At 35.4% G+C, this 27,498-nt stretch overlaps 2 protein-coding genes across 2 annotated transcripts in view; both read right to left on the bottom strand.

Annotated features, from left to right (window-relative positions):
• Positions 1–1,842: 1,842 nt before the first annotated feature.
• Positions 1,843–14,730, bottom strand: LOC128234016 (fibropellin-3-like). The gene is made up of 4 exons (XM_052947956.1): positions 14,593–14,730; positions 10,305–10,481; positions 4,574–4,699; positions 1,843–2,426 (listed from the first exon to the last, which is right to left on the bottom strand). The coding sequence occupies exons 1-4, from the start codon at positions 14,663–14,665 to the stop codon at positions 2,269–2,271; spliced, it is 534 nt and encodes a 177-aa protein (XP_052803916.1). The 5' UTR covers positions 14,666–14,730; the 3' UTR covers positions 1,843–2,268.
• A 4,692-nt stretch (positions 14,731–19,422) lies between these two features.
• Positions 19,423–27,498, bottom strand: part of LOC128233932 (protocadherin Fat 4-like) — a 34,755-nt gene continuing 26,679 nt past the window's right edge. The window contains exons 14-21 of the mRNA XM_052947820.1: positions 27,317–27,448; positions 26,044–26,140; positions 25,390–25,661; positions 24,140–24,274; positions 22,811–22,986; positions 21,792–22,092; positions 21,416–21,460; positions 19,423–21,301 (exon numbers count right to left, since the gene is read on the bottom strand). Of these exons, the coding sequence (XP_052803780.1) occupies positions 21,269–21,301; positions 21,416–21,460; positions 21,792–22,092; positions 22,811–22,986; positions 24,140–24,274; positions 25,390–25,661; positions 26,044–26,140; positions 27,317–27,448 (1,191 nt within the window). The 3' untranslated portion in view covers positions 19,423–21,268. The remainder of the gene's footprint in view (positions 21,302–21,415; positions 21,461–21,791; positions 22,093–22,810; positions 22,987–24,139; positions 24,275–25,389; positions 25,662–26,043; positions 26,141–27,316; positions 27,449–27,498) is intronic.

Genomic DNA, 27,498 nt, shown 5'->3' with positions numbered 1-27,498 from the left:
CGCCATTGGCTGTGAACCCCTGTGACGCGACACAAACTTGTCTACATAGTCTTACCATAATAACAACCCGTGTTTTCGCCATTGGCTGTGAACCCCTGTGACGCGACACGAACTTGCCTACATAGTCTTACCATAGTCACAACCCGTGTTGTCGCCATTGGCTGTGAACCCCTGTGACCCGACACAAACGCATCTTAGAGTCACTATTGTGTCGCACACGGCATTTGCAAGAGCAGCACAGTCCGATGTGGATGAACATGCTTAAATAAAAGGTATAACTATAAAACTTGTTTCGCAAACTCAAGAACAGATAAGACTTTGCCAAAATACTGATTCTGCAAAAGATTTTCCACGCGAAAAACGTTATACTCATTCATAAATATTGGCAAATCTTAACGTAGATATATCTACATAATTAAACAACAGCTAAGACATTAGACAACAGTCAATCCAGTCCCTTCTGCCTCCGAGTCTGATGAGTTGCGCTTGTAACCTTAAGGTCCAAGGCTACAGGGCGATTTCACGCCTATTATAGAATAGCGACCTTTATCTGGGATTCCCACTTTTAGAAAAACATCGCATAGCTAGAGGCAGTCCAGCCCTGAGCCACAATATTTGTCAACTGAGACTACCGCGCTTTAAGTAATATTAACCAGATGACAGCAGAACTGAAATTGGAACGCTTTGCACAACGCCGCTCCAATGCCAAGCTTGTGCTGAAATATCGCATTGTCAATGACATTATTAAGATACCAGTCCAGAGCTTTCCCAAGCCTGTAACCAACACAAGAGGCAATGCAATGAAGTAATCTGCAATACTGATGTATATTGCCATATACTAGTATTGCCTTCTCTCCTCCGCCATCAAACAAGGAACTTACTCCTAGTATTGCTGACAGCGTTGAGGCCCTCGGAAGTAGAATCGCTGGCATGCTGTAGACTTTGGGATGCGGTTTTATTTTATTTTTAAACATGCGCTGCTATATGCGCTTAACACATATGCAAACTTGCTTTGTTATTACATTAGATTTGAAAGTGCAGTTTTCCTTGCTAAATTTGATTTTCGAAGTACGTTGTTTTTGGACTCCAAGACCAAAACCTTACCAGCAAGATCACGCTTAACATCGAAACATTTCGGCATGGCGTTAGTAACTTTGAAAGTGTAAGATGGGTTATTAATAATGTGCTTTAAAGAGCCAAATTACAAGTACATTACAAATAGTTTATAAAATACTGAGCTAAATAAGAATTGCTTTTATTCGAAGTTTTCTGTTAACAGGAACATTTTTGCAGAAATGTTATGTAAAAGTGAAGGACTAGAAATAAAGTTCATAACTCTGCAAGCGAAACCCTAGTGGCCAGTTTCAGTACAGATCATATTGGACTTTAGTCATATTGAATATAAATTATCTTAGTGACATCGTTTTGTTATGTTGCAAAATACTTGTGTGAATATATCTTAAGCCGATATAAAATAAACACAAAGTTTTATAAAAAAATATATACAAACTTGTTGACATTTGTGACGTTTCAAGGATTTCTAAAGTATTGAATTTACGACTTAGATCGTTTACTAAAACAGGCATGTGATATGCAAATTTCAAGGGTCATAACTCTTTTTCAACATAAGGCAGGCACACCCTCCAGTCCACATAGTCCAGGTGCAAAAAACAACAACATCACACGCCGGTTGACAATCCTGTAATGTTTCATCATTTTGACTCCCATTTGGAGATATTGGCGATATAAGATTGTATACTGTTTATGAGATATTTTAAAATGTCAAGGGCTATAGCTCTGGTCTTATTTGGACGAAACGACACTCAAACTACATGTGCACAACTGGTTTACATTCATACGAAGTTGTTACTCAGGTTCATATACTTTTGAAGATACGCTCGACACAAACTATGTATACTACTTTTAAATTTGCAAAGGGCTATAACTTTGCAAATACTGCTTACAGAACATTAAGGCCCATTGCAGCTACACACACTTTTGTTATTACGCAAGTCACGATGTTTTGTGATGGATAGACATACATGCAGACGGACAGATAGACGGTTAACCATGTCAAAAGCAGTATGCCTCTATAAGTCGAAGGGGAGACATACTTATTCATATATTTTGACTTAAATTGAAATGCATCATTAAAAGGTCAATTATTACACTCGTCGACAAGAAAAAAGAGTTTACATTATTTCATACCGTTGTAAACATCAATTTTGAACTTTTGATTGGCAGAATACTGTTGTACTGTAGTTGATGTCATGTGAGATATTTTAACACACTTGTTATTCCTATTTGAGCCGATGAATCACAGTTGACGCCGTGGTACCCTGCTGCGCATGTGCAGGTGTACATGTCGACATCATTCATACACGTGGCGCCGTTCAGACAAGGCATCGAGGCGCATTCATCGATGTCTGCAAGAAGCAACGTTGTGTTATTAAAGCTGCACTCTCACAGATTTACCATTTTTACAACTTTTTTTTATTTTTGGACTTGGAAAGGGCAATTTTTTTTGAAAATATCTGCAAACCAATGATATAAGATTGCTGACAAAAAATCAGATCGTAGATTTTCATACTTCCGTTCGAAAATTAATGTTTTATGGATTAAACCGTTACTAACGGTTTAAGAAAAATGCATAAAACATCAATTTTTAAACTTTAATATAAAAATCTACTATCTAATTTTTTGTCAGCAGTCTTATATATTTGGTTCTCATGGATTTTCGCAAAAAATGTCTCGTTCCAAGACAAAAAAGTTGTCCAAACGTTCAATCTGTGAGAGTGCAGCTTTAAGTGTTAATAGTTGTATCTCATATAGTTTATAAAATGTTTTATATTGCCTGATCCTTTTTAATGCATTCGTGCATTCTGAACTGAAGTAAATTTTAATTGACGAAATCAATTTAGAAAAAAAAAACATCTGTAAAGATAAGTTCGGCTTTTCATGCGATTTTATTCGGCCAATCAAAATTGACGTAACATTCAAAAGCAGAAAAGCAATGCACATCCACGCTTTAAGCGTCAAATTACACAATAGTCGTTGTAAGAATGTATATATTTTCAACCTCTTTTTGAAATGGTATTTAAGTGTTTGTTAAGGGTTTATAACACTCGAAAATTAACGATAGCGTTAGGACATGACTACTGACTGGCAGGAAAAGAAGAGGAGTTTATATTGCTCAATGTATAAACATGACGCCTCACGAGGTACAACACAGATTCATAGTTAGGGCATCATTTCAGCACTTACTTAATGAATTCAAACTATGCAAAGAGAGAGAAACATTTAAACTCAATATTATATGTATTGTCCATTATTTTCAGCCATGCATTGTTTTCCATGTTATGCTTAAATAGATCTAAGCTTCTATGCATTTCTTAAAAAAATGCTTTTAATCAAAGACTCAGATGATGTTCTAACTAAACAAGTTGTATGGTGCTTCCTAAAATCAATTATTGTTTATCCATATTCTATGAGCGTCTCAAAAGGAGGTATTTTCTACGTTCTGCTGTGTAGAGACTTGAAACAAAATATATTTAATATATAACTAAACACATCTATTAATAACAACAGACAAGTCAAAATGAACATTTCTATGTCTATAGCCTTAAAATACATTTGAATTTTACTGATAAATCCCTTAAAATAATTGCAGAGCATTATCAATTGATTTTTTAATCAGTTATACTACATGTAAACTAAAAAGCGCATACAATATTTTTGTCGCTTTAAAATACGCACGCTTATATTGTTTTCACAGTCGACTTACGCTTACCCCGAGACGCACGTGCAAGCGTAGGTTCCCATTGGATAAACGCTCGTGGTAGAAAGGGGCACAATCGCCCTCCACCCAAATACAGTTGTGTGTGTGTTGATGACAGGATGATTTAGTATTGCGATATTTCGACGATCAATTATCAGTCATAACAAATGAAACGTAATTCTAAAATTCTTTAAAAAGTAAATGTAATGGAAGCAAATACCTTTGTGTTCATCGGAATAGGGATGCAAATTGCAAGGATGTGCGTGTATCCAGAGAAAGGATAGTAAATGTATGAACAAAATACAAAATAGAAAAGAGCAGTTTGAATGAAACTTTCTTAGAGCGCAACAGTTGATGCATCACTGCCAACAACCATGCAATACAACGCCGGCATAAATGGTATTATTTAGAATTTGTATTTGTTGTTTAAATCTATACAAACCCGGCTGAGCTTTTTGTTTCAGATAATTTCCCTGATATTGCTTGATATTTCTTGATTTTGCATCCTGCAAATAAATCCAATACCGCGCGCGACATTCTTAGCAGATCAGGAGGGAAATGTTTTTGATGGGACTCTAATACACGACTGATTGGCTGAGAGGTAAGCATCTTTTCAAATGTTTTGCTTATGGGGACTTACAATTCAATTTCTTGATCTGCATGAACACATTATAGAGGTTGTGACTTACTACATAACCGAGTTGCGCAATTAAACATTACAGTGAAGAATTAACATCTTCATGAATATACAATCATAATTCGTTCGTTTTGTTTGGTAATACTTTATCAACTTACCATTACAGGTACTTGCATCTCCCGCCACATAGCCGCTGACACACTGGCACTGTCCGTCGGAGCACTCGCTGTTGGCAATGCCAGTACAAAGTGTCACGTCTGCGGTACAGTCCAATCCCAAAGTCACTGCAAAGAAAATGTGAATACCAATATATGCATAGTTAAATATTTACCTTTTAACTTGTATGGAAATCGAAGCTCAGGTATCTTACACATAAACTTACACACAACTTTTCATACTGGTTAGCATTCCTGCAAAGTTTTGTGACTCTGATTCATATACTTTTTGAGATATTTCATGCTCTCCTTACTATTTTTAAACTACCTCAAGGGATGTAACTCTGAAAATACTGCGTGCAGCAACACACACTTTGGGAGTTATGCGTGCAACATTGTTATTTCAGCAATATTTGCTTTTTGGTAAATACACAAGTTAATAATTATCAATCGCATGTAAGGTGTCTAACCAGTATATCACAGGTTGAGAGTGCGACATTGTTCGCCATAATTAAAATATATAGTTAAGTATCACGCCTATCTAATGCTATAAATAAAATAAAACTATTTGATCAAATGTAATAGATGTAAACATGCATTTACCAAACCGAAAAGGTAAATTTAACAAGTAAATTAATAGGAAATCTTAAGTGCCCTGAAATGATAATAGAGTTTCAAAGAAGTAACTGTGTAAGGTGCAGGAAACAAGCAATAAACCAATTTGTTCGGCGAAGTCTGTTGTATATCGATGTGATGGAATAAATTTACAACGCGTTGTGTGGACCGAAAACTCCAATATGGCATTCTGAATGGCTGCCATTAAATGTCAATTTAGTAAAAATGTTATCTTTGAATATGGTCATTTTCTTTAATTTTACAAAGATGAATATTCACATGGATACTACTTCGGTCATTATGTTTTTAAAATATTCATGCAACATTGATCACGTCAAGGTCAATGTAATAATCATTTCAAAGTCAGGGTTTGGAAAATACCCAAATATTTGATTTTTCCCATATCACTTTCTTCTTTATAACTTTATCTATTTTAAGTTTGTGTCAAACAGTGGTGGCATTATTAAAATTGTATGTGCCTTCATTTAATGTCATATTTGGAGAGTTGTTTAGATCTTTTTTAAAAAAGCCAACGTTTCATAGCATTACAACATATCAAAGAATGTTGCAAAATTGCTATTTATGTAAAATTCTTATTGATAATTGAGCTAGTATCAATAAAAAGTATATATAAAACTGACCTGTTTAATGTCCAGGCAAATGTCATTGTAATGTCAAAACACGAAAGAAAACGCAAACAAATGAGCTTTTCTAGCTATTTTCATCTTTTTTGGTTTATTAAGTTTTGTAAGCTTACAAAAGGGTCTGTAGAAATTAGCAATTATAAAATTATATTTTATTTGTCTATGGTCAGTTATCCTTCAGAATCATTTGAAAACGAGAACATGATCAATATTGACTTTGTTATTACTTATTATATATTTCTTTTATTTGAAAAAGGTCATACTACTAATAAAATCGTATTAATAATTAAAATTAGTTATTGTTTATCTCTTGTCCCGTATTAATAGTCAAGTAAACCATATAATGTTCCTTCTTTAGTCCGAACAGCGCTTAACAAATGTATAATAATTTGTTTTTGTTTCACATCAGCTAATTCAGCTGGAAAGATAAATTTCAAATCCATCCAGTGCTTTTTAACCTAATGTGTTAATATTCTAGCACCAAAGAACCCCAAAATATTTTCCAAGGTCTAATCAGTGTTTAGAAAACCAAAACATGTTTCTATATGTCCACTGAGTGCCTCAACCACTATAAGAGCTCAATTCCAAATTATCTCTTGTAGACCCAATGGGTCAAGAGCAACACTTTGTATCCCTTTTGTGGTTACAGACAGACCCACTCATTATCAAACAAACCCCAGACGGGCTCTACAAAAGCAAACCTACAGCTCATTCAACCACAGTTTGGCTACATCCACCCCTAACAGACTTGCTTACTCACGTCCACTGTGAGTCCAATAAACATTTTGACAGTCTATATTGTACTAAATAACATAAGTCTTTATGACTCTCTAATGGCACAATTAACAATAGTTTTGCTTTATATTAGACCATTTAGTGTGAATAAACCTTCTATATGTTGTACGCAACCCAATTCAGTGCAGAGCTAATTCAAATTCTGTCTTGTGTCAAGCAAACACCAAAGCAGCATCACAATCAGCCTTCTTAACACCACAGGTTTCTACACAAATCTTTCCAGGGTCTCAGGATTTCTATTGTGACTACAGTCAAGCATATTCATACATAAACAAATAAGTTTAGCTTTGACTGCAGTAAAACAAATTCAGAGCCACACAAACTTATGCGTATCTCTTATTGAGCATCCTTAGTACCAAACTGACCACATTTTGGCAAATATGAAGCCCATTCGGAGCAAAACAAGCTCATGTGTATATCAAGTTTCAAATTACAGCTCTAATGGGCAGTTCTTATTAAGCCTTATCATTACCAAGTTAACTTCCCTTTGTCAACCAACCATAAACCCTTTTCAGGACCAGCAAACTCATGTGCTGCTTCAAGTTAGCTTACTTGGCATCATGGCAACCTGTAATACAGCCCAAACAGATCAAATCCACACATATGCAGCTCTAATAAAGTTGACTCAGTGCCAGATAGACCACTATTTTGACCGCCATTATTTTCAATAAAACCAATACAAACCCATGTGTAGCTATAATAAAGCCTACTCAGTACTAAACAGACCATATTTTGGCAGCGATGAAGCAAATCTATAGCCAAACCCACGTGCAGTTCTAATAAAGCCTAGGTAGTGCTAACAAGACTACATTTGGCAACCATGAAGCAAATTTAGAGCCAAACTAACTGGTGTGTAATGAAGCTTAATATGTGACAAATAAGCCGGCTAGGCAACCGTAAGCCCAATCAGATCCAACAAAGAACATTTGCATTTATACATCAGACTACACAGTTCCCAAAACCCCATGTTTTTGCAACCATAAATTCTATTTAAAGCCAAACATATTCGAGGCTCTTATCAAGCCTAATAAATGTCAAATAACACATTTTGGCAACCATACAGCCAATAAATGGGTCCAAAAAATCCATATTCAGCTGTAGTGAAGTGAACTTAGTGCCAAATGAACCATATATTGGAAACCATAAAGCCAATTTAGAGCCAAACAAACCGATGTGCAATTCTAACTTAACCAGCTCATTGCCAAGCAGGCCACAGTTTGGCAACTGTGAATCCCATTAGGAGCAAAACAAACGCAAGCTCGACTTTAGCCTCAGCTAAACCACATTTTGGGAACCATAACTCATTAGCAACTCTACTAAAGCCTGCCAAGTCCCAAAAAAAACAATCATTCTTGGCAACAATAAACCCCTTCCAAAGCCAAACAAACATGCGCAGCTCACATTAAGCATGTCCAGTATAAAATAGACCAATCTTGGCAACCATGATGCTTTTTCTTAGCCAAACATACTCATATGCATCAATATTTAAGACTGATACTAGACATAATTTGGGCAACCATAAACCCAATTTAGTGCTATAGAAACCTATGTGCAGCTCGGATTTAAGCCTGCTCAATGCTAAATTGACCTCATTTTGGCAACCATAATGTCCATTAAAAGCTAATAAGCTTATGTGCAGATGTAAATAAGTATTATCATTACCAAAAATACATCATGTTGACAATCATTAACCCCATTCAGAGCCTGAAAATTTAGTCAGAGTCGAAAAGACCACATTTTTGGCAACCATAAAGCCCATTCAAAGTCAAACAAACCAGCTCTAATTAAGCCTATCCAGCGTCCGACAGACCACATTTCGACAACTTATGTGCTTCTTACACTAGGTCTTCTCAGTGCCAAACTCTACACATTTAAGGAACCATAAAGCCCAATTCAGAGCCAACCAAACCCTTAGCTCTATAATTAGGCCTAGTACTCAATGCTATGTGATGGCTTATAGGATTTGGTTGAAAGATTTGATTATTTTATCCTTATCACAACTGTACAAGTAAACAAGTGCGTTAACAATTCCATAAAAAAGTAAGGGAATGTGACAGTTTTGTTCTTTGACCTTGGAATGGCCTTGACCTTGACCTTAAGGTAGTCAATGCAGCATGTAAATTTAAGGAACAGAAGGAACATGAGCAATATATATTGAAATAGTATTCCTTTTCCTATAAACTTATACGTATTTATGTGAAAAATATACTAAATTCGATATTTATGGCGGCCATCTTGGACGCCATCTTGGCTGTCTTGGTCTTCTTAATATATAGTTTATAAGAAATTAAGTTAAAACTTTTTTCCATACTGCAACACATTTGATAAATGTATATTTTCTCACATCACTTCGTAAAAAACATCAACGTATTAAAATAGATTGTTTTGTTCTCTTAAAATCGGTAAATTAATCATTTTCAGTGAAAAAAAACATGGTTGTCATGGCAACAAAATAACTTTTCTTCAAGAATATTTTTTTCAACATCTTAAAAGTCATTAGCTGTCACTCATCAATGCATTTATTCAGGTCACAATAAGTACCACATCTATATATTAACAGAATTAGTGTAGTAGTAGGCATCTTGAAATTTGGCGGCCATATTGGATACATCCATAGTCGGTCCTGAGCTTTCCTGAGCTTTTTTAAGTCATGATTTTAACCCAATGTGCACATTGTTTAACAATAAGTGGACTTCAGCACACTAGGGAGAGGATAAAGAGCAGGAACGCTGAGTCGCCCTCTTATATACACTTAAAAAAAGGTGAGAAGGCAGGAACACCGAGTCGCCCTCTGTAACATACTAGGGAGAAGGGAGAGGGCAGGAACAATCAGTAGCCCCCTCCAGCACACATGGGAGAATGTGAGTGGGCAGAAACGCTGAGTCGCCCTACTCAACACGCTGTGGAGAGGGTAAGAGGACGGGGGCGCTGATTTGCCTTCTCCAACACATTGGGGAGAAGGAAAGAGGGCAGGAACGCTGAGTCGCCCTATCCAACACACTGTGGAGAGGGTAAGAGGGCGGGGTCGCTGAAGACGAAATAGTTAGTATTCCTCTCTGAATTTTGACAAACGTAAACAATGCCCTTGTTGGGTTTCAACACAAAAACAGTTTTAACGTCATTTGATGAGCGCGTTAACATTATGTAAAAACAAAATAAAATAAACTGGGAAGTGTACTTAGCTATATATCGTTATTGATTAGCAGTTAAAACGGGTTTAAACGCTTTTGAAAAGTCGGCTCATGTGTGAACTATGGTCGTACATGGAATGATGCAATACATAAGAGCATAATGCAGAAGCTCACAGTTTTGTCACCAGGGTGTCTGAAATCCAGCGACGCGACACAAAACAGTATATGCGGTGTATAAATCCGTTTAAATATGTTGGCACAACAGAGAGAATGTTAAGAAAGATATCATACTCGTTTTAATGTTATACACAATGTACGAAAGTAAAAGAACTGTGCTATAAACTATAAAGCTGATGAATTGTTATTTTGCCTGAAGCAATTTCCTTCCGATTTGATAATGGAATTTGCTAAACCATTTTTTTGTCAGCGCAATACAACATGTACAGTAAATTCACTACAAATCCTGATTTCTTCTATTTGCAAATCAAAGCGGAAGTTTTTTTTAAATTCCTTTGATACGAAATGGTTTATCAGTAATTGAACGCTTACCTTCAATGCAAGTAGGTGCTGTATCAGACCAGACTTTCGGTGTAACTGCAGAACAAGTTCTAGTCGTGACGCCATCAATTGCAAACCCGGTATCACAATTATACGTAGCAACGGAGTCTTGTATCGTGGATGTGTACGTTACGACACCATTTGATGGGCTTGTGAGAGTCCCGCAATCTAAAAACGTACAAAAAGAATCTCAGGAAAGAGAAAAATAAAATTCAAATTTCATGAAAATACCGTACATGTTCAACAATATGTCAACAATATTTTATCAATATTCAGAGTTATCACACGACATCAATATTGAAAAGGGTCAGCAGACAACTAATATTAAGTGGACTCATCAGACATCGATATATATCGACATCAGACATCATTACCAGACATCGCTATTGATTATGGTGACCAGAAAGCGATGATGAATAAGGTATCCAGACATCAATATCAAATAGGGTCAGCAGAAATCAAAAATGTGTAAGGTCACCAGACATTAATATTGATTGGGTCACCACACATCAATAATGAGTAAGGTCACCAGACATCAATAATGAGTAAGGTCACCAGACATCAATATTGAGTAAGGTCACCAGACATCAATATTGTGTAAGGTCACCAGACATCAATATTGTGTAAGGTCACCAGACATCAATATTGTGTAAGGTCACCAGACATCAATATTGAGTAAGGTCACCAGACATCAATATTGTGTAAGGTCACCAGACATCAATATTGAGTAAGGTCACCAGACATCAATATTGTGTAAGGTCACCAGACATCAATATTGTGTAAGGTCACCAGACATCAATAATGAGTAAGGTCACCAGACATCAATATTGCGTAAGGTCACCAGACATCAATATTGAGTAAGGTCACCAGATATCAAAAATGAGTAGGGTCACGAGACATCAATATTGATTATGGTAACCAGAAAGCGATGATTAATAAGGTCACCAGACATCAGTAATGATTGGGTCACCAGACATCAATATTGAATTGACCCACCAGACATCAATATTGAATAAGGTTATCAGACATCATAATATAGTAGGGTCACCGGACATCCAAATTGAATAGGGTCACCAGACATCAATATTGAATAAAGTCACCAGACATCGATATTAAATAAGGCCGCCAGACATCAATATTGAATAGGGTCGCCAGACAACAATATTGAATAGGGTCACCAGACATCAATATTGCATACCGTCACCAAACCTTAATTTTGAATAGGGTCACCAGACATCAATATTGAATACAGACACCAGACATCAATATTGAGTAAGGTCACCAGACATCAATATTGAGTAAGGTCACCAGACATCAATATTGAGTAAGGTCACCAGACATCAATATTGAATAAGGTCACAAGATATTAATATTGAATTATGTCAACAGACATCAATATTTCGTCAGGTCGCAACTTATTGATGTTGAATAAGCTCATAAGACATCAATATTGAATAAGGTCACCAGACATCAATTTTGAATAAGGTCACCAGACATCAATATTTAGTAAGGTCATCCGAATATGGTGAATATAATTCAATATTAAATATGGTTAACATGCAGAAATCAATATTGAATAAGACTACCAAACATCCATATTGATTTGGTCATGAGATATAAATTACATGTAGGCCCAAACTTCATCAATCCTGAATAGGGTCAACATACATCAATATTGAATATGGTCACAAGACATCAACATTGAATTTGGTCAATCGTCATAAATATCAGCTGTCCAAAATATACAAAAGTTACAATTCAGCTGTATTTTATATATAAATGTTCTCTCCAGTAAATTCATAGAAAATTGAAGTGAAAAAGTGCTGTCGCCATTGGCTGCGAACCCCTGTAAAGTGCTACAAACGCAACTCCCAGACACTACTGTGTCGCACACGGAATTTGCAAGAGAAGCACAGTCCGCTGTATCTGTACATACTAAAATAAAAATAATGTATAAATATAACACCTGTTTTGCTCAAGAACAGATAAGACTTTGCTCAAATACTAATTCTACAAAAGATTTTCCATATGAATAACGTTATTGTCATTCATAATTATTGGCAATCATTAACGGAGAAATAACTACATACAGTGTGTCTTTACCACCTGTTAAATTGCGTCATGAATGCTATGTCGGAAGGCATTTTTTTTGCTTCGAATGAAGGCCTTAAACAAAGATAACTTTACTATTCCATCACCATTTTAAATGAAACATAACGCAGTCTACGCCTCTTACGTGGTCCGGTCTTTGGCCTTTTACCAGAGTTTGATTGAGAGTTTAGTTTCTTAAAACACTTCGACAAACCTTTTCACAAAACGGCCGTCTGATAGAACTCTTGCACCACCTTATTTTGGAAACAGGTTTGTCGAAGTGTTTGAGAAACTAAACACCTTATCAAACTCCGGTAAAAGACTCAGGCAGGGGCTCTTTAAGCGGCATAGACTGCCCTTTGTTTCATTTAAAATAGTGTAGTAAAAGAAAAGTTATCGTTGTTTTAAGTCTTCATTTTAAGCAAAAAGTTGCCTCCGACGTAGCATATATGACGTAATTTATCACGTGGTATACATACACTGACATAATTGAACAACAGCTAAGAAATAAGACAACAGTCAGTCCAGTTCGGAGTCTGATGAGTTTCGCTCATACCATTAAGGACCAATGCTACAAGGCGTACAAGGCGATTTCACGCCTATTATAGAATATGCGGCCTTTATCTGGGAACCCCACTCTGGGACAAATATCGCATAGCTAGAGGCAGTCTAGCACTGAGCCACAATACTTGTCAACGGGGACTCGCGCGCTTCAAGTAATATTAACCAGATGACGGCAACCCTAGACTGGTAGACTTAAATAATTATAGTTTTATAGTATTTTAATTTATTTCTTAATTACCCAATTTTTGGAAAAGGGTCTTATTTAATCCAGACATTGGAAGACTTGAAGAAACAGAGTGAGCTACAAGAAATCCGGGTGCGATACCCTAGCTCTTTGCGAAGAGACCTCTTGGTTCTTTAACGTGCTCGGTGTAAAGCACCGATACACGGGATACAACTTTCTTGGGTTGAACCAGTACTGAGTACACCACTTTCCCAAGCACTACCCTTTAAATGCCAAGCGCCAGGCAAGGGAGCTACTTGTACCAGCTTTTGACGTCTTTCGGTATGACGCGGCCCGGGATCGAACCCACGACCTCCCGCTCCGTAGGCGGACGCTTAATCACAAGGCCACGGAGACGGTGTAGGGACGCCCCTCACGCAAAATTTTACTTTTTATAGCTGGTGACGTCGCTGTCAATTTTCTATTTCCGGTTTGTTGAGAAAAAAATATCCGATATTCTCTTTCATAGTTTAGAATTCGCTTTTTTTAGTGCAAAGATTTTATGAACAGTTATCAATGTAGTGCATTATAACGAAAACACGTTTTATATTTAGCGGGGCATGATAACATAACCAATTTACTACGCCGCCATTTATTGAATGAACATTTGAAAGGTCTAATGTGTTAGGAAAACAATTGCGGATAATGTTTTGATATAAAACATTTTTCTTTGTTTTAGAATGTGTTTCATGATACACGGATATTCAGTCTCATTACTGTCAGTGAAGACAGGTCGTTCTCCAGGTATGATGATGACCGCGCTAGGTTGTTGACAAATTTTGAGGCGTGGGTGGGGTAAAACTTATGTCAGTTAGTCTGTAAATTGTTGCGTGAATTTTCCGGGTAGTTTGTATTACGTAATACAACGTGTAACAGTTCAAAAAACATTTGAACGATGATATAACATTCTATTTATATTCGAACAGTTGTTTTCGTCTTTAATTTGTTGTGAAAACTAATGTTTGAACATTCAGCTTCAAGATCAAGGAAACGTTTGAAAAACGGGATAACCATTTTTCTAATAAACGGTAAGTTGTGAATTTCCAAATAAATCTTTATATTTTACTTGTGTAACATTTCTTTAAATTTTAAATATTTTTTTGCCAACATTTTCTGGTTCAAAGTGAAGTGTTCTGTTTTAATCAAGGGGAAGTAACTACAATGAATTTTACAAGTAGTTCTGAAAGTTGATATTTTCACTCCTTATTTTGTAGTTTTTCACTGTTGTTATTTCACTGATAAAACTCCATATTTCATCGAAAAGCATGAAATATATATAGATAAGTGTCGAGCTTTTTTTCTTATCCTTTCAAAAATTAACTATTAGTGAAGTATAATACAATATGCATATAATTACATTCGGACAGAGTATTAATACAATAAGTAAATTGGAAAGCTTACGGTCTCCTATAACAGCGGTCGAAACATCCCGGAAACACAATACAAAGCACAGAAATGCGAGTTTTAATTCCATTCTAAAAAGTTGATTATATAAAGGTTTACTAGTACGCCTTTTGAGATATTAAGAATAAAATTGGCTTCTACCTAAGTCATGGGAAAATTGCCACCTTACATTTACATGATAAATATTGTCTTCGATAATTCAATACGATAGATAAATCATTCATACTTGTTCTTTAAACAATACTGTTGAATAACGCAGATATGTATGATAGCTGATGGAAGAATAATTAACAATGATTACGTGCAATCGGAACACCTCGGTCATCTCCGCCTTATGACGAGATGTAAGCGGTTGCATTAGTAAAATTAATTCGTTTAAAAAAAATAATAATAATAATAACAATAATAATAATAATAATAATAATAATAATAATAATAATAATAATAATGATAATATAATAATAATAATAATAATAATAATAATTATAATAATAATAATAATAATGATGATGATGATGATGATGATGATGATGATGATGATGATGATGATGATGATGATAATAATGATAATAATAATAATAATAATAATAATAATAATAATAATAATAATTATAATAATAATAATAATAATAATAATAATAATAATAATAATAATAATAATAATAATAATAATAATTATAATAATAATAATAATAATAATAATAATAATAATGATAATAATGATAATAATAAAAATACTACTACTACTACTACTACTACTACTAATAATAATAATAATAATGATAATAATAATGATACTAATAATACTAATACTAATTAAACTAATACTACTACAACTAATAATAATAATAATAATAATAATAATAATAATAATAATAATAATAATAATAATATTAATAATAATAATGATAATAATAATAATAAATATAATAATAATTATAAAAAATAATAACTACTGCTACTGCTACTGCTACTACTACTACTACTACGACTACGACTACTACTACTACTACTACTACTACTACTACTACTACTACTACTACTACTACTACTAACAATAATAATAATAATAATGATGATAATAATAATTATAATAATAATAATAATAATAATAATAATGATAATAATGATAATAATAATAATAATTATAATAATAATAATAATAATATTGATGATAATAATAATAAAATTAATAAAAGTAATAATAATAACAACGCATCAAAAAAAAATTCCCACACATCAAATGAGTACGATGAAATATGTAAGTGAGAATGTTCAATGAATTATTTAGCAGAGAAACGATGTTAATTGCGAAAAGTAATAAAATGACACTGAAAAAGAAAAGGCAATACAGCGGTAATAATGTAACATAATACATGTAGAACGCAGACAAATTATTGGTGGAAAAAATAAACAACATTGTGGAAAGTATGAATGTTGTTTCCGGGTTTTGATCATGATTGGTATAAGCTTCCGGCATGTCTCTATGACCTCGCTGGGGTACTTCTGGGATATGCCTAAGTTCGTTCCCTTAAACTATTGGCGGCCTGGCGTTCGCGCTCGAGGTCGGTGTATGAGACAAAATTTGCAAAGATCGGGCGTACCATGATATCCTCACGACTACCAAACCTATGGGCGAGATCGGGTACCAGGTCCGCAGGGACGGGTGTTTCATTTTCTCTTCAATAAAGGACAGTACTTTACACTCACAGTTTTCCTCGACGACGTCCGTAATGTTATAAAACATTTAACTGTCTCGCGTGCTACGATATCTCAAATATTGAATATCGTCTTTAAATTTTTGCTCTTTCTTTCCCTGTTGACTTTCTACCCTTTTCATTTTCTGAATTTTCATTTCTGAATAAGAGAATCACGCTCTTTCTGCTGCCTTAGATGAACTGTCAGACTAGCAACTGTCTTCAATATATATGACCTTGACCTTGACCTTGGCCGCTCATCCTTGTCTACATTCACTTCATTTTATCGATATATGTTTAATTGATTATAGAATGGAGTCGAGCTGAACAAGTTATTTGTTCAAAGTATCTTGTCCATTCATAATATATAAACATGTCGTTGGTTACGACTGATTGGGTGTGGTCGGGGTCATATTTAGGCCCCTGGACCCTAGGTGTCCAATTTGTGAACTGTCCACTATTCAAACCGAGTCATCAGCCAAGACTGGCCTGATCTTTGGCGATGTTTTCATGGAAACAGGTTTCCATAAGAATTGCTACTCTGTAGACCATAAATTAACCAGGTTTTTACATAGTGAAACCTGGTTATTAGAATGACGAACGTCGTTGTTCGGGCGGGCGGGCCGGGCGGCTGGGCGGCTGGGCGGCCGGGCGGCCGGGCGGCGTCAAACTCACCTATGAAACTGAATAATTTCAGTAAGGGTTGACATATCTTGACCAAACTTGGTATATAGGAAGTGTTTAGGGATACCTTTCATGGGATTGCGTTTGGGGTCCCTAGAGTCAAGGTCCAGCTCACTGTTACTAAAAATAGAAAAACGGTTAAAACTGAATAACTAAAGTTAGGGTTCACACATCTTGACCAAATTGGTATAAAGGAAAAGTTTATGGAGACCTTTCATGGGATTGCGTTTGGGGTCCCTAGGTTCAAGGTCAATGTCACTGTAACTAAAAATAGAAAAACGGTTGAAACTGAATAACTTTATTCAGGGTTCACATATCTTGACCAAACGTTGTACGGCCGGCATCAAACTCACCTATGAAACTGAATAATTTCAGTAAGGATCGACATTTCTTGACCAAACTTGGTAAAAAGGAAGAGTTTATGGATACCTTTCATGGGATTTTGTTTTGGGTCCCTAGGGTCAAGGTCAAGGTCACTGTTACTAAAAATTGAAAAACGGTTGACACTGAATAACTTAAGTCAGGGTCCACATATCTTGACCAAACTTGGTATAAAGAAAGAGTTTAAGGGATTGCGCTTGGGGTCCCTAGGGTCAAGGTCACTGTTACTTAAATAGAATAATGATTGAAACTGAATACTTTTAGTCATGGTTCACATATCTTGATCAAACCTGGCATATAGGAAGAGTTTATAGAGACCTTTCATGGATTGTGTATAGGGATTCTAGGGTCAAGGTCAAGGTCACTGTTGCTAAAAATAGAAGAATGGTTTGAACTAAATAACTTCTTGGTTCTTGGTACGGGCGGCATCAAACTCACCTATGTAACCGAATAATTTCAGTAAGCGTTACATATCTTGACCCAACTTGGTATAAAGGAAGAGTTTAAGGAGACCTTTCATGGGATTGCGCTTGGGGTCCCTAGGGTCAAGGTCACTGTTACTTAAATAGAATAACGATTGAAACTGAATACTTTTAACTATGGTTTATAGATCCGTGTTGTAACCATGTATGTAAAAGCTGAAAACGCATAAATATTAAATGATTGGTGGGTCCTAAAGGATTTACATTAATCAACTATCGTCGCATAAGGAAAAAATAGCGAGTGTCTGCACCTTTCAAATTAAACACGATATCCTTCATAAGAACCATTCCTTTCGATATTTAATGATGCCTGTTAATTGAAAAAATTATTTAATTGTGGTACATCTGATTTGGAAGAGAGAGTGCATCTTTAATTGAAACTCAATTGGCACTCTGACCTTAATTAAAGGGGCTGTACTCCGTATGATAAAATAGCGAAAAGATAAAGAACATTGTCGAAAACTGACATAAACTTGGCATCGATGTGTACAACTTACTAACTGAAGTACCACATAGATTACAATTTATTTGGTTTAGCAGTTATTTCGTATTTTTCCATTAAAAAAGATTACTGGATATGTCTACCAGGTAGAATTCATTCCTTATGCGTGATTGGCTAGTCGGTGTTATCACGTGATATTACCGAGATAGGTGTATAGCTTAATTATGTCACGCGATTGGTGTAAGCCGTTGTAGCTCAGTGGATACGACGCTCGACTGCAATTTTGGCGACACAGGTTCGAACCCGGTCTCCAACTCATTTTTTTTTTACATTTTGGTACTTTTTTTACAATTATGATATAAAGCGTAACACATTTTATTAGATAATTGTCAATCTGGTGTACAGTCCCTTTAACCTGGATATGACCGACATGTCGATAAAAAATTGACAAGGAATAGATAACAACTAATTTAAGGCTGTAAATATTTTACAAGAATATATATTTCCATCAGAATTATAATGTACCCAGACTTGATGGGTTTGTTTTTAGATTTTACAAGCGGTCAACGCGATATCCATGTAAACCATAAAGATATGATTTTTGTGCAAGAACAGAATCATGTCCAAGAACTGTCTTCAAACTAGAGGCATACTAGTACCTCCAACAGATTGTTTGTGTCACCAAAGTATATCTGGGTGAATACCTAGAAATCATTTTTTGAATCAATTTTTAGATTTGGTCCCCTACTACATAGCATTTTATATATCCTTTAACACCTGTGTATTTTAAAATCAAATTTATTACAGATGGTCCTTATCAATATTGGAGTAGTATATATAAAACAAAATGGTCCATCTCATTATAACAATCTTTTGTTCTTGCAACGAATAACACGTTTTAACAACTATTTAATATTTGTTGCATGTAATAATCATAGATGTATATACAAACGGCACATTTTTGAATGATGTTCTCCGAACAAAATAAAACAAATACACGACTCTAATAAAATCAAAATTGCCAAAACAGTGATCTGGAATAACAAAAATGTTCGGTATATAGGAAACACTATATTCTATAAAAAAAATGGTATGAAAAAGGCATAAAGTACTTTGAGCACATTTTTAATTATAGAACGAATACATTTTACAATTTTAATCAAATTGAATATTTATACGGCATACAAAGCTCCGATTTCATAAGATACCAAACCCTCATTAAATCAATCCCGATGGAAACGAGAATACAGCTTACTAAAGATGGAATTAGCCACACTAACAACACATCATTCAAAGAAAAAGTTGTACAATCAAAGCAATCAAACAATTTTCTTTACTTAATATTGCTTCAAACAACATTAACACCAACTTCAGAACAAAAATGGACAGAAACTTTAGCAAGCGAAAATAAACATATGGAATGGAAACATACCTATAGTAATATATACAAATCAACAATAGACACCACCTTACGTAGTTTTTATTACAAGTTCCTTCTGAGAATAATACCAACAAATACATTACTTTTTAAGTACAAACTTGTCGATTGTACATTATGCTCATTTTGCCATTCAGGTGTCGAATCCATAGAACATCTATATTGGGGGTGCTATGAAACACAACAGTTGTGGAACAAATTAAATAATTTTATTGCCTCAACAACAATTAACATCGTAATCAATAAACGTGAGGCTTTATTGGGAACAGTATGTAAAAACAAATATGGTAATGTTTGCAACTTCCTTATTGTTTAAATGAAATTTTATATAAACTCAACCAAGTACAATAATAGACATCTATCCTTTAATGCATATATGATGTATCTTAAATTAAGGATTAAAATAGAAGAGCAAATTGCTTTAAAAAACGATAAGTACGAAGCCTACAATAAAAAGTGGGAAATACTGAAACTAACGTAATCAGTAAAAGACACAAATAGCCATAACGATTCATTTTTTTATTTTTTTTTATTTTCGTAATGTATGTATTTGTTGAATTATTTAACAAATATTAAATCTCTATTGTAGTTTTTACTTGTATGCATATCTAAGTGTAGGGGACATCACTGTCGTGTGAGTGTGTGTGTGTGTGTGTATGTGTGTGTGTGTGTGTGTGTGTGTGTGTGCGTGTGTGTGTGCGTGTGTGTCTGCGTGTGTGTATGTGTGTCTGCGTGTGTGTATGCGTGTGCGTGTATGTGTGTGTGTCTGCGTGTGTGTATGCGTGTGCGTGTGTGTGTGTGTGTCTGCGTGTGTGTCTGCGTGTGCGTGTGTGTGTGTGTGTGTGAGCTTAACCATACTGATAGAAAATGCATAGAAGGTTATATTATATAAAGATGAAGATAATGTGTTATTACTACTCTATGTGAAAATAAATGAGAAAAAAAGATGTATATACACATTGTTAGAAAACAGACGTAAATGTATTCGTTTGATATTTTTTTGATATAACAATCAATTCATTTTCAAGTAAACAATAAAAATACAGCAAATGGGATCACAATTAATATAGTAACTAACTAACTAACTACTCTACTGTTTGTTAGCGATTAATTTGAAAACCAACTTTAAAAAGAAACCATGTAAAGGAAACCATTGAAGGTACATTGAAATTAAAAAAACAAAACAAGTTCAACATTTTTTGATAACAACACTGGTGTTGAAAATTTAAACAACAGCAGCCATAGTTTATGTACAAAAACTTCGTCGGTTTGCAGAGCTATACTTTGCTCACGCCATGGTCTGAAAGTTTGAGTAATGCGAATCTCAACCTTCGAAAAATTCCATGTTGCTACATTAGCTCTACAGGAAAACCTTTATATTATACCTGCTTCTTAATATTTTCCTTTTATTTATCAACATGATTTTTAAACAAAAATTTATATAAAGCAATTAAAAGCAATTACACAAGTGGCACATAATCAACTTGAGTTTCTATAAATGAACATTGTCCATCAAGTCCTCGACCTCCCGACTGACCGCCATACGACCTTAAGAGAGAGCGCCCCACTGTCCTTCACCGCCCTAAAAGGAAAATAACAATTGTCGTCCGTGTGTTTAATGATAAACGATATATTTATACTTGTGTAACGTGTGTGTATCTTGCTTTGGAAATTAATATACAAAATGAATACTCACATCTGCCTTGCTGACAAACTTCGCATATTGTGGTGATTCGCTACTCTAAAATCATATAAAACCAGAAGAATTATAAAAATGACATGTTCATATATTCATTTTTCAACATATTTCTAAACAAATGCTTCACAACAGCTCAAATCAAACGAGAGCCATTTAAAAATTATATATTAGCAAAACATACATGTTGATGGTAACGTGAACTTGTTGACATGCAGTTTATACAGACGATAAATAGTAAATACAGGTGTAGGTAAAAATAGTTCTACCCTGCGAATAAATGTTGATGATAACGTGGAATTGTCGACAAACATTTCATACAATCTCAGATGATTTTCAGTAAATATATGTGTAGGTAAAATAAAAATAGTTCTACCCTGCCGATTGAAGCTGATGACCCACTTCTGGAAGAGTCAGGCCGCGCACCTTTCCCTTTCTCAAACACCGCAAGCCCCTTAACGTTCTTGTAGTCACGGTCCCGTCGTTCCTGCCGACGATGGATAGATTCCTGAACTTCGTTTACTTCCGGTACGTCGTTGTCCTTTGCGAGCAGTTCCCAAGGTAACGCGTTGTCAGGGTCGTTTTCTAGCGTCTTCCGGTTCACGGTCACGGTCAGTTTTCCCACCGTGCGTCTCGGAACCTTTGGTTTTGGCTTCCTTCGGCACCAGTTACTGAACCTTTAAGACAGGACATAGCTAGTTGTTTAACTGAATGTCCATGATAACGACATAAATCACCAACACGAAGCTGACAGAAAAGACTGGCTGAGTACTCGGTAACTTCCGAATTTTGAAGTGGTAAAAAAACAAATAACGTTGCGGATCAAAGGGAGAGGGATTTTTAATAGACGTTCTATAACTAACGTTCACTTCGTATAGCTTTGAATTGGTAAAAAAAACGAAGGGGACAAAGCAAGTTGATATACAGACTTTACCAAGGCACTCGCTTATGTTTTGGAACCATTTGTTCTCGGTAAAGAAACTGAAAACACTTATATTATAACAACATTAGTCCTTGATAACGAAATTGAAGAAGGAAATATACTATAAGTATAACAAATATTCTGGTTTTAACGGGTTGCTATCCATCGCCGGTACAGGCAATGAATATTAAGAAAACGGACAACAAAACCTCACGCCCACAAGGACTCATACCCATGCATAAAGATAACATAGCCTTTAAAGCATTTGATTGAATCGCGTTACTAAGACAATATTTCAACATTTGTTGAAGGTTTTTAGCTGTCAGTATCTTAGTTTTAACACTCTAAATAATATGGCACACTTGATTTCGTCATACGAAAAATTGTATTTTACAAAAAATTATTAGCAAGCCCTTTTAACTAATCTTCGTTTCTTTGTTTCTCAAAATGTTCAAACATCCAGGCCGACTCACCTATACATCTGTTTGGTGACGTACTCGTAGATTGGTGGATCTCGACACACGATGATAAGGACGGCCAGAAGGATACAAAACCCGATTACCCCTATGAGGAAGAGCCAGAAATAGTTACCAGGGTCATCTGCAAATACCAGTACCCGCTCCGTCGTGGTTGTGGTCGTGGTTGCCACCTGAAAAGGGACAGTGGCTTAAAATGACACTCTTATTCAAAATCAATACACACTCATGTATAACAAACATCAATTTGGACTGATAAACCTTTAACTTCTTACTAAATAATGCATTTATGGAAAATATTAATTACTGATAACAAGATTGTAACCGTGTATTTAATAACTGAAAACGCAAGAATATTAAATGATTAGTGAATGCTAAAAGATTTACTCTGATCTACTATCGCTTCATAAGGTAGAAATAGCGTGTTTTCTGCACCTTTCTTTCAAATTAAACTCTGTATCCTTCATAAGTACCATTGTTTTTTTACATTAATTCAATCTTTCGGGAAAAAACAATTGTAATAAGTGTGGTAAATCTTATTTGGCAGTAAGAGTGCATCTTTAAACTAGTAGACCATTTGCAGCCAATTGTTCTTTCTTTGATTTGGTTAAAGTTAGGCGAAATGTTTTTTGATTGGTCAATATTTGTCCAATAATTATTTATATTAACCAATCAAATCATTCAATTTAGCAAACTAGCCAAAAGATACCGCGTGGTAAAGTTATCAATGCTTAATATATTATAAGAAGCCAGAGTGAAGCAAAGTTATCCAAGTATGTCATTTACTTTTTAACCATAGACAAAGGTACACTGTTTTGTGTTGTAAGAAAAAATGAAATGATGATTAGTGTTTTAAGCTGCATTTAAATGATGATAATAAATGTTTTAAAAAATGAATGAAGATAAAAAAATTAAAAAAACAAAACATTTTTGCTGTATTTTTGTATTTGGAAATGATGAGTTATATTGGTGTTAAACGATTTTTTCTATATTTAGAATACAACCTACATTTACAACCAATGACATTGCAGATAGGCAATCATTAAGTACTATACATAATCATTAAAGATTTCACCTTACGGGGGTGTTTAAAGTTCCGCCCACTGCCACTCATTCGATATACACTCCCTGCGTCACATTTCGCATTTACAATGTATCAGCCAATGAGGTTGTATTCTAAGCCAGCAAGATGACCTGAATTAAAATATTAATGATTAAGAAGGGCACGTTCGCTTCGCTCACTCCGCCCATTCTTCATCATCAAGATTTTAATTCATGTCATTTAAATATCACATAGAGAATTAACTGATACATGTTAATTCTTACCCCGCTGAATATGACAGTCACCGTGCATGTGCCATTACGTCCTTCAGTATCAGAGGAGATGATCTCGAACGAGTAGAAGTCTCCTTGGCTGAAATTGCTTACGTCTCTGACATACAATAGTGCGTCAGCGTCAATCTGGAATCATATATGACGACTATAAAACGGATCAATTCTAAACTGCTCCATGATTTAATAAAGCTGGTCCCAATTTCTTGCAACATTTTACGTCCGTTATTATTAATATTAAGCTTAGCTAACTATATGTATTTTGATACCTTAATGGTTTTGGAATGTGGGAAAATGCCATTTTATGATCAACACGATCAACTGTTTTATATTAAGTTTGTTTGGTTGTGCGGTTTGCGAAGTGGTTAGCGCACTTGCACTCGCTTGTCCCGGATTGTCCGGTTAAAGCACTCGCTTGTCCCGGGTTGCCCGGTTAGCACAGAGATTACCGTACTCGCAATCGCTTGTCCCGGATTGTCCGGTTAAAGCACTCGCTTGTCCCAGGTTGCCCGGTTAGCACAGAGATTAGCGTACTCGCAATCGCTTGTCACGGATTGTCCGGTTAAAGCACTCGCTTGTCCCGAGTTGTCCGGTTAGCACATACATTAGCGGACTCGCACTCGCTTGTCCCGGATTGTCCGGTTAAAGCACTCGCTTATCCCGGGTTGCCCGGTTAGCACAGATATTAGAGTACTCGCACTCGCCTGTCCCGGACTGTCCGGTTAGCGCTGTGGTTAGCGCACTTGCTTCTCACCTTGGTGACCCGGGTTCGATACCCGGCCTGGGCGCATACGAGTTTGGTAAGTGATCACCAAGCCGGTCAAGTGGGTTTCCTCCGGGTACACCATTTTCGCCAACAATACAGGACTACACTTTCGCGTAACATTGTGCCAACGAAAGTGATTGATATAATTTTGTAAAAACCATCGTTGCCAAAAACATAAGTTTAAACTTAAACTATAACATTAACTCAAGATTGACGAATACATTTGGCCAAATGAAATAATCACTTAACTTGTGACGCAATATTGTTAAGAACGTTCAAAAAATTACTGCCATAAGTATACATTGGTGTGTAAAGCAATTCAAACGCTTTTGAAACATTGGTCTAGCTAAATCCGTCTAAAAGGAATATATGGTGTAAAATTCAACGAGTATATGCTACTTCTCTTTAAATTCCAATGTTAACAGATTATAACGAATGTTTGAAGCAGTTAACAGTTGTCGAATATTATATTGTCTACCTGAAAAACATCCGCAGGATCGATGCTCGAGATTTCCGTCGTATTAGCAAACGTATACGTGGGCGTGTCTAGAGTGTCGTTGATCCTGAATTCCGTACGATTGAACATATACGTGAGCGTGTCTGGAGTGTCGTTGATGTCTCCGTCCGAGGCCGTCATATCAGCGATGAACGTAAAGAAGGGGTCGGACGGGGACTGTATGAACACGTAGTTGAGGTGTGGGAACGCGGGGCTGTTGTCGTTTGTCTCCTCTATCGTGATTGTGATGTTGTCTAAAACATAATGTATGTAAAGTCAAAATTCGGTATGTCGAAGTCGTCGGGAACTCGGGAAATACTTCGACATAGCGAGCATTCGTTATAACCGAAATGCAAAACATTTTTAATTGAGCCAAACACATTCGAAAAAAGTTCGACAAAACCAGAACATCGAGATAATCGAGTTTGAAATAGCGAGTTTTGACTCTTGTACATTTATGTTTTTGTTTATAAGCGTCTTTTCAGATAGATGATAAACGTTATTATATGGAATTCAACGATGCCGTTCTGGTATTTTAGGAGAAATAAAAATGAAATACGCAATAACCACACAAATATTATTTAACGGCAGAAATAATTTAATATCGCTGTCTACGTAAAATACCGTTCTACGTACCGGAAAGGCTGAATCCACCGGCGTCTCGAGCTGTTATTTCGCATGTGGCAGTGCCGGAAAGTCCAAGATCCATGTCATACTCACGGGCCAAATACACCTATAGCCAATTGTATCAAACTGGTTAACTTATCCACAGGTTGAAATGATTGATAGGTTGATAGTAATTAATCTATAAATATTGGCCAATTAATAATAATTTTGACTTACTTTGACCACACCAAAGGATTAACCGGGTTTATACAATTTACTGCTGGTTTGAATCATAAAGATGGTATATCATTGTGGTATCAATTAAAACAAATAAATCGTAATATGTTTTATTAAAAAAAAAAATTTGGGATAATGTTTCAATCAAATAGTTTTAAATTGACCTTGATGTCAGTGGTCATGGTTTATTTGTTTGACATTGTCACTAAATAGTGTCGCGTCATGGGATGTTTAGCCCCAAAACGGAAGCGTCAATTTGGTAAAAAAAACAACACATCTTTGAAAATTAAATTAAAATTAAATATGGTAACACCCAAAAATTCTTAAAAAACATTCCCTGGAACGACCTTGTGCACTGAATGAAGAGCAATTGCTTGTTAACGATGACGCTTGTTGTATATGCAAATCATGTCTGAATTAAAATATCTCGTGAAAACAATGTACGTTCTTAACAGGCTTAACGACTCACTCATTGCATTTTATTCTTCAAAAATACGATTTCATACCATTCTTTTTCGTGCAAATCTCATCCGACGCCTTTTAATCGTTATTTAAGTGTGCCATAGATTTGGGATGAACCTAAGTTCTAAAAATGTACAGAATGAACCAGTAAGCATTTTCTTATATGTGCAAAGCGATCTTTACTCGGAAAACAATACCTGTCAATGACCAAAACAAGGTATCGAATGGGATAAGCACGAAAGGGAACGATATAAAATCATATTTTTGAAGAATAAAATGCATTGAGTGAGTCGTTAAGCCTGTTAAGAACGTACATTGTTTTCACGAGATATTGTAATACAGACATCATCTAATACAAGCATCATCGTAAAGAAAACATTGCTCTTCCTTCGGTGCATATGGTCGTTTCTAAAACATATCGTTAAAACATGTAGAAAACAGTGTTAATACTAACCGAATCGAGGACAATATCCACCCTAAACAATGAACCAGGAATTCTGGACGCACCTGACATTACTGCACTTCAATGATGAGGCAAAAGTAAACCGATACAGGGTAATCCTTCTTTATTTGAAAACAATAAATGTACTTAAACGTATACTACCTTTTTGTCGCTAGGGTTGAAATAGAAGTATTTAGAATCGTCTCCACAGTCCATCGTATAGTAAACGGTGTCACCATCAATGTCATTCGCGAATGCCACTATAGTTCCGACTTCGTCACCTGTCACTGCAGTCTAAAGGAAGTATTAGCCTATGTATATACGTGTGTTTATATGTATGGTCA

The sequence above is a fragment of the Mya arenaria genome, chromosome 5 (genome assembly GCF_026914265.1).
Source record: "Mya arenaria isolate MELC-2E11 chromosome 5, ASM2691426v1".
NCBI classification, from domain to species: domain Eukaryota; kingdom Metazoa; phylum Mollusca; class Bivalvia; order Myida; family Myidae; genus Mya; species Mya arenaria.
The sequence above is the reverse complement of the archived record's forward strand: the minus strand, read 5'-3'. Positions and strand labels throughout refer to the sequence as shown.